Source organism: Mastomys coucha, unplaced genomic scaffold, assembly GCF_008632895.1.
Source record: "Mastomys coucha isolate ucsf_1 unplaced genomic scaffold, UCSF_Mcou_1 pScaffold20, whole genome shotgun sequence".
NCBI lineage: Eukaryota > Metazoa > Chordata > Mammalia > Rodentia > Muridae > Mastomys > Mastomys coucha.
This window is the reverse complement of record NW_022196903.1, coordinates 128,547,256-128,559,513: the sequence shown is the minus strand read 5'-3', so window position 1 is coordinate 128,559,513 and position 12,258 is coordinate 128,547,256. Positions and strand designations below refer to the sequence as shown.

The 12,258-nt window shown below is 43.1% G+C and overlaps 1 protein-coding gene across 5 annotated transcripts in view; it reads right to left on the bottom strand.

The window, feature by feature from the left end:
- The window catches only part of Borcs5 (BLOC-1 related complex subunit 5), a 70,461-nt gene that overhangs the window by 12,501 nt on the left and 45,702 nt on the right, over positions 1-12,258 (bottom strand). For all 5 annotated transcript variants that reach the window (XM_031383635.1, XM_031383637.1, XM_031383638.1 and 2 more), the window contains one exon: positions 12,024-12,181. In XM_031383635.1, coding sequence (XP_031239495.1) covers positions 12,024-12,181 — 158 coding nt within the window. The remainder of the gene's footprint in view (positions 1-12,023; positions 12,182-12,258) is intronic.

The following is a 12,258-nucleotide window of genomic DNA, read 5'->3' as shown; positions in this document are numbered from 1 at the left end:
TTTTATTGTTATAATATTTTATAAATTTTAAGGAATATGATAAAAAAGATATTGTAGGTATTGAAGGGTCGTTGGGAGGAGCAGTGGTACAAAAGGGAAACAAGAATGTGATTCAATTATATTTAATTGAAATAAGTTTTTAAATGTTAACAAATTCAGATAAATTAAAATCATGTAACTTTTCTCATCATAATGCAATAAAAGTTTAAAAAAAAAGAGACAGAGCTCAGTCAGGGTGTCTGGGAGAGAGAGCTCAGTCAGGGTATCTGGGAGCAAGAGAGAAGGCTACACAGGAACTACATACTCAGTTCATATCAGAGTCTCACACTCACTGTAATTCTCAGCTCCAGGCCTAAGTCTGAGACCTGGGGATGGAAGGCCAATACTAAGTCCTGGGCCCCAAAAGTCATAGAAGAAGTAGGGGAAGACTGATGAAGACCTCCAAACATACAGAGCTATCATTTTAGGACTCCTTGTTTCAATGTCCAAGATGAAAGGAAAGTAATTCTGTACAGGCTAAGTAACATTCTGGTAGTTTTACACAGTGGCAATCTGGATTAGCTAAATGCTCTGTAATCCCTCTAAAAATCTCACGGGATGACACTGCCCCCGTGACCCAGAGAAGAACTGCAGATGTGGTTGGGATAAATACCTCACTAAACTCCTCTACCATTGGCCTGAAGAATGAACCTTAATGTTCAACCTGGGATGGTGACAGCAGACTAAGGATTTGGTAATACTGCCCTGCCATCAGCCAGGGGCTATTATATTACAGCAACATACTAGACTGGATGGTTGCTCATGACTGATGAGGCCAGGGGCCCACATCATTTCCTACTCACAGTAAGTGTAACTATGCAAGCTCAGTGCATACATTGATTCAGGAAACATTTTCCCAATTCTAAGGAAGAAACAAACCCTTCCTTCTGATAAGGGAGGATGGTTAGGCTGGTTTCTGATAGAGGACGAGTGTAGCAAGGAGGTGGACCATGGATTATTCTAGCAAGGTGGGTAGAACAGAATAGCCTACATTTGGCAGATTTGGGAGACTTCAGTTATGACCATTACACAATATATTGAAGGCAGGTGAGTGTCTGACAACAGAGAACCAAAGTCTCAGCAAAAACAAAGGGAAAGAAATGCTGAGGTGCTCTGGGATGCAGGAAGGAGCCATCATAGAAGACATGCTCCAATGCTGACAGAGTGCGACTCTGCACACCCCCTCTTTGTATCTCACTGGGTTTGAGATACGCTTTACTCCAGAAATGATATTTGTTTTCAGAGCTCCTTAGGGTCCTTTGGTCTGATCTGCAGTCTTGTTGTCACCATACCCTTCTACATCAGCAATCCCCAGCAAGTTAGTCTGCCCTCAGACAAGAAAGAAGCTCTCTTGACCAGTGAGCAAAGCAGGAGCTGTGGAGTCCCACCAAAATGTCAACTAAGCTTTGGGGCTGTCCCCTGGAGACACTTTAGGAATCTTTGAAGTCTGGGAGAAGTAGGAAATGTTTTCATAAGGAGTGGTGTAGGCCTTCAAGTATCTTCCCAGCAACAGAGGAGACTTCAGAATGAGCAGGTAGCTGAGCAGTGAAAAGACTGGCAAGGAGTGCATTGGTGGGCATTGACTGATATTTGTCAACAAATCCAGTCTCTCTCACATGAAGATAGTTCCAGGTCTTCTGATGCTCTGTACTAGCTAGGAGAGCTTAAGAGGTTACTTTGCAGGAAGGCCTACCCATGACAGGCTGTCTATAACTTCTAGCCCACCGACAGCAGGAAGGCCTACCCATGACAGGCTGTCTATAACTTCTAGCCCACCGACAGCAGGAAGGCCTGCCCATGCCAGGCTGTCTATAACTTCTAGCCCACCGACAGCAGGAAGGCCTGCCCATGCCAGGCTGTCTATAACTTCTAGCCCACTGACAGCAGGAAGGCCTGCCCATGCCAGGCTGTCTGTACCTTCTAGCCCACTGACAGTACATAGTTCCCTTTACCTTATTTTATAATTGTTAAACCTTATCTTTTTATATGCTAGCTACTTTTACCTTTTTTTATTTCCTTTTTCTGCCTTGCTTATTGTCTGCTTCTCCACTGGAGTATAGGATCTAGGAAGGATTCTTTTGTTTGTTAGTCCTAATTCCTTGACACCTATGTAGAACCCTGGCACAGAGCTTGCTAGTTCATCCACCTAGGGGATGGATAAAGGAACATGGACTCAGAGCTCTGAGCACATTCTGTCTTAGTGTCCTAGTTTGACTCTCAGTTGCTGTGATACAACACTGACAAAAACCAACTTGGGGAGCAAAGGGTTTAACTTACATTTCCATGTCACAGCCATGTTGCCAAGGTAGGAACTCAAGCAGGGCAGGGACCTGCAGGCAGGAACTGAAGCAGAAACCATGAAGAGCACTAATTACACCCTTGCTCTCCATGGCTTGCTCAGTCTTTCTCATATATCCCAACGACTTGATGGGGTGGTACCACCCTTAGTGGCTGGGCCCTTCCACATGGATCATTAATCAAGAAAATGCCTCAAAGATTTGCCCAAAGGCCAGTCTGATGGAGGCAAATCCTCAACTAAAGTTCCTGTTTTCCAAGTGACTCTAATTTGTATCAATTTGACAAAAACTAACCAGCAAATTTGGTAAGAAAAAAATCTGTATGTTTAAGATGAAGAGTTTGTAATATATATATATATATATATATATATATATATATAAAATATATATATAATTTATGTATATATATATACATACACACACACACACACATATATATATAAATAAACACAGGCTGAGGAAGTATTACTAAGAATCCCATCACTAATGTGCCATGTAATTGATTAATTCATTGCCATGTTTCCTTCTGATCTTTAAGAGTATGGAACCCAGTTGAAGTCATGTTGAATGAATAGTTAATTTTATTCGATGATCTTGGTTTTCTTAAAGTGATCTTTAAGAACACAGTTTCCCACACAAGTCTTGCTTTTCACCCAGAGTAGGACTTAAACTCTGTAGAGTTTACTATGTGACCTGACCCAGAGTCTCAAGCTTTGCAACACATGTACTGTAGAAGAAGTCCAACTATGCTCCAACTATGGCTCAAAGTTTAGTGTAATCATGAGCACATACCCATTCCCAGGCTCCTGTGGATATAGCCATGTAATTGAGTTCAAGCCATAGTTATCTGAAACCGGTAGGTTCAGCCCGGAAGATCCTCCTAATAATCTTTGCCATGGAATGGTGCTCTGCCAGGTAGATGCTATGGAGATCACAAAGCCACAAGGTGTGAGGAACCTGGAAATCTGAACTCAACTGAAGAGAACCATCTGCTAACAAGGAAGAGTTTCTCTGAACATGAGTACAAGCTACACTTCCATAACACCTAAAATATTACACATGCCAAGTGTATTTATAGCTGCAGCACAGCCTACAATTCTAATACTACTTTCAAAAAAGTTATTTTCCCCAACAGAATGAGACAGCTTATCCATTTGTAGGATGAAGTAACTGAAGCCTCTAAGAGGCTGTTCATTTAAAGCACACTCATTGTTTATTATAAGCTGGACATTCTTTTAGGCTCTTCAGCAGTGAGTCAGCTTTCTATTACCACAAAAAAACAAACCCTGATAGAACCAGCTTAGAACTTTACACTAATCTTGAAATTTGCACCACTGTAAATTGTAAGTCAGACAGGGAGCATGGAGTTTTCTGGAAAAGTCTGCTTCCTGCAGCAGACTGGCATACAGGAGCTCGAGGGAGAGGACAAGAAGCTAGAGGTTGTGTCCACGAAGCTACACAGCTTGGGGTTTCTTGAAGGATCTGGCAACTATAAATAACCTGGAGATCTCCATCCTGGGTGGCTGTACCTCCCAAGAGTGTGACGCTGGGGACCAACCCTTTAACACACAGGCATCTGGGTGACATACAAGATCAAAACTATCATAGCACCAATGTCCAACTTTGCTAATATTCCTTCTTATTTTCAATAAAGAAATGCAGAACAGGAAGACATTTTCTAGGCCTATTTCCATGTCGATAAACTAAGCGTCCTTACTACTTCCCACCCACTAGTTTTTAGGCTGCAGGTATTTTCTGGGGCTCCTTACAGGAGGAGGCTACCCTTAGCCTCTAACTGCCTCATCTGCAGAGGAGGCTTTAGAGCTTGGCACATATGGCTAGCACCAAGACAGCTGACAAGAGAGTTGACAGAGCCAGGTGTCAAGGGACACATCTAGAGCAGGCATGCTGCGGGTAAGGACGGCTGTTCACACATGCTCAAAAGTGTCTGAATGTGAAGAGAGTTAAATCTCAGAGCAGGGGTAGCCAAATCACCGGGCTGTGCTCATGTCTCGCCAAAAAACACAACTCTAAATTTCCAACAGGCAAGTAATAAATTTGACTCGGCCCTCCTCCAAGATTTCTGTGTCTTGGCAGGGCGGGGATGGTGGGAAGGAGCATGGGGCCAAGGCCCGAGGAAGCACGGCACGGCATGTGTTACTGCCAGAACCAGAGGGAGCCCGGTCTCCAGCTACATTTCCTCCACTCAAGGGACCAACTGGATTTCTTACTGCAGAGAAAGGTTGCCCAGAGGATAAAGAGGAAGGAGGGATTATAATTACATCGTGTACTCTAAATCTGAAATTTATATCAGAGTAATGTATAAGACAGAAACAGAAAATTCAGACTTTTCTGCAAATGCTTTGTCTCAGTATTTCAGGAAAAAAAAAAGTAGCCAGCTATCTCAATGCTTTGCCAAAACCTTTAGTTTTAAAATGAAGCACTCAACTCATTTTATAATCTCAGGTCAAGAAAGCAGAAAAGGATGCCAGAATGTGGTCAAAGCAAGGGCAGGAGTCAGCTCCTATTATTTAAAGGAGATTCGGTGTACAGTGGCAGACAGAGCGTTGCCTGGCCAGTGGTTTATGCTAGTCAGACTTAGTGAACTGAAGGCACAGTGTGAACACTAAGGCCAGCATAGGGCGCTACACTCTGGGAGCCACTCTCTCCCCTGGGGGACACACAGTAGTCACCTCCCATACCTGGGGAATGGCTCCATCCAGGTCTACATTACAGAAGGAAACCCTCTGGGCTCTCATGCCCCCAACCCCTATCCTGGCTGCACACTCAACAATGGCAGCTCCTGCACATTTCTTCACGCTTCAGGTGAGTGCCTACTGTGTGAAAACAGAGTAACTAAAAGTGAAAAAAAGGGTTCCAGACAAGGAGAACATAAGTAAGAATCTCCTATATGAAATATTTGTACTCAAAGTACTTTAGAGGGCTTTTTGTTTGTTTGTTTTGGATTTTGGGATATTTGCACAGACTTTACCATTTGCACACCTTTGAACCAGCCATCTGAAATTGTAAATGTTCCCAAATTTGACACTGTTTGCTTCTCAAGGCAATGCCCAGAAAGTTCCATATTGTGGAGCATCTCAGATTTAGATTCCTTGATTAGATACATATGTTCATCTCATACGATAGGGAGAGAGAGAGAGAGACAGAGAGAGAGAGAGACAGAGAGAGACAGAAAGAGACAGAGACAGAGAGAGACAGAGACAGAGACAGAGAGAGACAGAGAGAGACAGAGACAGAGACAGACAGAGACAGAGACAGACAGAGAGAGAGACAGAGAGACAGAGAGAGACAGAGACAGAGACAGACAGAGACAGAGACAGAGAGAGAGAGACAGAGAGAGACAGAGACAGAGAGAGAGACAGAGACAGAGACAGAGAGAGACAGAGACAGACAGAGACAGAGACAGAGAGAGAGACAGAGAGAGACAGAGACAGAGAGAGAGAGAGAGACAGAGAGAGAGACACAGACACAGAGAGACACAGAGAGACACACACAGAGAGAATATAGCAATCAGCAGAGCCATCAGTCAGTAAGGGGTTTGTGATGCAAACATGAAGCCCTGACTTTGACCCCAAACCCACATTCTAAAAAAAAGTTGGGAGTAGTGATGTACCCTTGTAATTGCAGCAGTAGAGAGATCCCTGGGATTTGCTGGGCTAACCAGCCTAGCCTAATCAGTGAGTTCTAGACCCTGTATCAAAAAACAAGGTAACAGTGCCTCTAGTAATGACATCTGAGGTTGACTTCTGGCTTCTACACCCATGTTCACCGGCATACATATACACACAATTCACCTTTCAAAATCATTTTCGTCATTAAGTAATAGAAAAGCATTGGGAAAGTCCCAAGTAAACTATAAGGACTGGGGTTTCTTGATCTGTGCAGTGAATTAGAGACTCTTTAGGATCTGTTTCCAATCTTATGTGACCACGTCTTTCTGAGCAGGGACTGCAACTCTTTCCACCAAAATTCCTGGTGCTTCTTAGCATCCTATGCAAATAGCATATACTAATGCCAATAGATCTAAGCATTAAAAACAGAGGCATTACTAGAGTCAGACCAGAGTTTACTCTTAAGATCTTTAATCAAGGTTATATTAGCAGATTAGCTGCAAGAATATATGTCTAGTAGCTTTATCTTGGGTTAGAAGCTATGGACTTGTGTCCAGGGACAGCAGCTGACCAAATCATGACCCAGCTCAGCATGACAGAAGTTCCACCGTCTCTGCTGTGTCTTCTACCACTTGCCTCCTCCCTAGTCCCTCGTTGTTGCTAAAATTCCTTCCCTGGGCAAGAAAGAAACAAAGTGAGCAGCATCTACCCCTCTTCCTAAAGTCCTAAGGACAACTAGACATAATTCCATCAAAGTTTGCTTCAGGGAACCAATGAGCTTATTAGGCTTATTTACGTAGCATAGGTGAGGAGTTATGAACAGGACCACAGACAACCTTAAAGCAGCCACGTGAAGGTCTGCACTCAGCATGGGCAGTGCCTTTCCCATAGCTACATAGATGGAACACCTTCTCCTCCTGATTCCCTCTCACCTATATTCTCTAGTCCCACCCAGAAGACCATGTGCAATTGATGCAGAACTGCAAGCAAATGGTTAGGAGGAGGGCTACCCAGGTGAGGATCCCATGACCCTCTCTACCCCTCCTTTTAGGAGGGAAGGGAGATAGTCAATAGGCACAGATGTGATAATCTTTTGCAAGCAGGCCCAGCAGAATGCCCAAAGATGTGGCAGTTTTGGCTGGAAGGAATATTCTGGTTTAACCCCTGTCTCCAAAGAAAAACATACTGTTTGACAGGTAGTCTCCTTATAATTGGCCTTTCAGTACACCTGAATTTCAATGACAGATGAAGCCTAAAGTGTAAAGTGCCTGTCTGCCACTTTCAATCATTAACAGAAAGATACCAAAACAAACAAACAAACAAACAAGGAAACAAACAAACCCAACAAAAGTGATTAGAAGTGATCATTTAAGTCCCTGCTTAGAAACCAGGGACCACTATTTTACCACCATCTGTTTCCAGATCTCCAGACAACCACAGCTCCTAGGGAGTGAACCAGTTTGCCATTCACAAGTAGTACTAGAATCAGACCAAACAGATAAATTAACTACAAAAATTTCAAAAATCACATACTTTTGGTATGAAAGAAATCATTCAGGGTTTGTGGGAAACCACAGTTTACAGAAAATATCTGTCTTGACTCTCTTCAAGTTTTATCACATGGGTTGTAGAAGGCAGTGTTCTAAATGGGCCAGGACTTGGCCTGCTACTAGAATCAAGAAACTTCACATGAGCCAATTCATGGCAAGGTCAGGCTTTTCTCTTTCAGTTACCATGTGTACCGAGGACAATGACTCAAGGACACAACTGACTGTACAGCTGGCCCATTTCTAAGCATGGTACCTAGAATAACTCACTTTAACCCTCCTCAGACCTCACTGTTGTTGTATTAGTCAGGGTTTCTATTCCTGCACAAACATCATGACCATGAAGCAAGTTGGGGAGGAAAGTTTATTGAGCTTACACTTCCACATTGCTATTGATCACTAGAGGAAGTCAGGACTGGAACTCAAGCAGGTCAGGAAGCAGGAGCTGATGCAGAGGCCATGGAGAGATGTTTCTTACTGGCTTGCTTCCCCTGGCTTGCTCAGCCTGCTCTCTTATAGAGCCCAAGACCTCCAGCCCAGGGATGGCACCACCCACAAGGGGCAATTGAGAAAATGCCCCACAGCTAGATCTCATGGAGGCACTTCCCCAACTGAAGCTCCCTTCTGTGATAACTTCAGCCTGTGTCAAGTTGACACACAAAACTAGCCAGTACAGTTGTTATATCTCTGAACACACCAAGAGACTAAGGCTTACAAGGATTGAGTAAGCAATCTCAGGCTACACAACTAGTTAGAGACAGTGTGAGGACTGGACGCTGCCATGTGGCTCTAATGTTCACCGAACATGAAACATCCCAAAGACCTGTTTTCTCTATTATTTCACTTAGCGCCCACTGCTCAAGGGTATCCTGATAGCTCACAGAAATTCCACATTACAACCAGTCTCCACTGACAGCACTCTACTAACAGTGCCCCGTTGATAGTGATGTAGGTTTTATATTTTTGTTCTGTGTATTTTTATTTCACCAGCCAGACTAACCTGTCAGTGGGTGTGCCACAGTTGCTCAGCAATACTGGTTTGGTGATGGGTAAGGGGTAACCTTACAGACAATAAGTAAAACAGTGGTCAAAGTCGATTGTGATGCTGGGAAGGTAGCTAGCTCCATTCTTGTTCTCCACTTTTACATGCACATATTTATAAACATAAAATTTATCATTCAAGAGCATGACTCAAATTTTACATTTGAGTTCTAAATCTGACATTGTTTTATGGATATAGCTAGGTTTCCTTTTGATGTAAGCAAAGTGATCCCAGGCACTGTAGCTTTATGGATGCCTGCTTAACCCTCTGCTGCAGATTCCTGGTGATTACTAAGTCTCTGCTTTTCCACACGTACAGCACTGTCACTTCCTCCTACTTGCAAGCAGATCTCTATGACCTTCTAGGGTAAGAGCAGAGGGCCTGTGCTTGCTCACGTGTTCTGCCTCATTCATCTGGAAGTAACAAATCCCAACCCTTAGGTTGCAGTGAGCAGAGATGGATGATGCATGGTTCAGCAGTTTGCTAACACTCACCCACTAAAATATAAAGGACACATGACACCCCCCATGGAAATCCTGAAACTCTCAATCCCTCTGCCCTGAGAGCTGCTAAGGTCCTGCTCAGCACTCTGAGAACTGTAAGAGCCAGAGGTTGGGGTAGAACTGCGGTAGAGCCGCTGTAAACCAGGCTCCTTGCATTCATAAACTCACATCAGGTATGTGATCCTAAACAAAACAAGTCAGTCAAGAACCCAGCATGGATGCAAGAGGCTTGCATGACGCCCATCTCTAGCTGAGGAGACGCCAAAGGTTAGCTGATGGCTCTTCAAAGGCGAATCACTTTTCTTCATGAGTTTGGCCTCTCTCTGGTAGGGTTGCTTTATGCTCCAGCAGATGCCTCACAGCCATGCACAAGTGGGCAACGCTAAATGGGACTCAGTGGGTCACAAAAAGAAAAAGAAGGCATGAAGTTGGAAGGTGTGTGTAGCTGAAGGCAGAGAGGAGTTAGGGGGAGGTAGGACGGGTATGATCCAAAATACAGTGTATACAGCTCTGAAATTAAAGAATAAATAAAAAATTGTATTAAAATGTATTAAGACAAAAACTATTTGGGATAAGAGGGTCAGTAGAGGCATAAAAGGGAAAAACAAGAGTAAATGAAAAGTATGATCAAATTACAGACATTTATGAAAATGTCATAATGAAACATTTTATATGGTGAATATATACTAATAATAAGCTTTTACTTCTGCAGGATGTTAACAGATGTTACTTAAGACAAGTGTTTTGAAGTGAAGTTAGTTTGGAATGTACTAGTTTTTTTTTACTGTGAGATTCCTAAGAACTTTAAATAGTATGCAAAATTTTAAATGTGTATGATGTGACTTTTCAGGGTGTGGTAATGAATATGCAAGAAGTTTAACCTACACAGGATGAGTTTTTAGACTTGTTTTGGAAAGTAGCCCTTTATACCAGTGGCTCCCACATCCCAGTTAATGAAGGGCAGCATTAGGTATCATTTGGCAAGCTTATTAAAACAATGAATCACAGGCCACACCCTGGCTGGGGAGGGGAGAACACATCATTCAAACGAACAAACTGAAGTGATACTTATGCATACTCAACGCTGGGGATTAGAGTTCTACAGATCATAAGATAATTGAACAAGTATCTGAAAGGCTAGGGCTACGAATCTAGCTAAGTTGGTGGAGTACTTGCCTAACTAACACGCCCAAGGTGCTAGGTTCTACTCCTAGCACTGCATAGTGTGTGGTGGGGCACACCTGTAATCGCAGCACTCAGAGAGCAGAAGGAGGAGAACTAGAAGTTGAAGGTTATGCTCAGTGCCAGCCTGGACTACATGAGACCCTGTCTTAACATATATATTTAAGGCTACGCCAATGCCAAGCAGTGAGAAAGTTCTTATTGAATAGTTCCAGATAGTAGCATGTGCTACGATTTGGACATGAAGCCTTCCTTTGAGACTTGGTCTCCAGTGAATGCACTCACTGTGAGGTAACTTGATCTTGAGGGCTCTGCCACACTCAGTGGATTAACTCCTTCAGAGAATGATGCTTGCTAGCATCTACAGGAAGGTGGGCGTCTAATGTCTGATGTTGGTCACTGGGAAGGTGCTTTTGAAGGATGGTTTTTCCTTGGCCCCTTGATATCTGCCTCTCAGCTGCCACAAACGTATGAGCTCTGTTCCACCACATACTTCCTGCTGTGCTGCTCTGCCTCATCATGACCTAGAAACAATGGAGCCAAGAGGCCATACACTGAAACTAAATAAATTTATGTCAGCTATTTCGCCACTGCGATGTCTGAGTAACCAAGTTGTTTTATTCATTAGAGAAAATGCATATATTCATACCTTTATGAAAATAATGCTAAATGGTGGAAGTGTTTGGCCAGTTTAAACCTGCTGCTACAATGAATGTTCAGAACAGACAACCTTCAGAATGTCCGAACAGCCTATCTTTATTACTCATTAAAAGCAACCCATCACTTGCTTTTCATGTTCAACTCTCTTACCAGAGGTGATGACCCATGGCCAGTTGTTAACCACACACAGAGGTGCCATCCTCCTATGCAATTTCTCCTAGTACAGCTCTCAAACTCTCCTTCATATAATATCACCTCATAGCAGAAGAGTATGAGTTCTTCCTTGATTGAAAAATTTAAAATATATATTTGCTTATCCCTTGGTGCTCCCATTTATTGGTCAATAAATCATTTCAGTGCTTAAGCAAAGAACCTAGTATAGTTACTGGTAACTACACATTTGTATCATCTTTAAATTTATTTATTGATTGATAGAGTCTTTTGTATCAAGGATAGCATCCAACTTGCTATGTAGCTGGGAGTGACCTCAAACTTCTGATCCTGTCTTAACCTCCTGAGTTTTGGATTCACAGGTGTATACCAACCATAACAAGTTTACATGGTGCTGGAGATAGACCCCAGTGACTCACACTTGCTAAACAAGCAGTTTCTCAACTAACTAATGTGCAGTCCCAGGCCTGTACCATGTTCTGTGTTTATAGGCTATTTCACATGAATGATACTTGAGCTGCATTCACAAAAGTCTTTAGGGTTAAACAGGTAAAATCACTTCCATACAGCAATAAGAACCACCGGGCTTTCATGTACTAACAGTGAAAAAGCAAAGAATATGCTAAGGCTCCTACATTCAAAGCAAATAATTAATAGGAAATACAGAAGCTATACACAAGAAAAAGCTAAGCACAGGTCTAACTAGATCATATTCATGATAAGAAGACTCTCTACACTAACACAGCTAACAGCAATGGAGCAGTCTCACTACACCCAACGCTGGACTATTATTAGGCCCATTCCTCATGTGCCGAGAAATTAAACAACGAGCCTGACCAACTCAGCTGTGAAGCAGGAGTCAAATGCCAGGCTGCTCTCACCTGAGAACATTCCCCAGCATGTCTTACTACTGCCACAACCTGGGATGGAGTCCCCCACAGCCACGTTACCTCTTTGATTCGCTTGACTAGAGCATTCTGATCAAAAGCAACCGCCTCTGCGCACTGGTGCAGGTGGTCTTGGTACCGGAGGCACAGCTGCAGCACCTGCTGAGAGTCTAGCTTCTCCAGTTTGGCATTTGTTGGGGAAGTCTGTCCACTCAAGAGCCCTTTGGAGGAGAGAGATGGAAAAAGTGTAATGAGAAATACTGCTGACGAACTTGTGACTAACCTAGCTGAAGTTCAT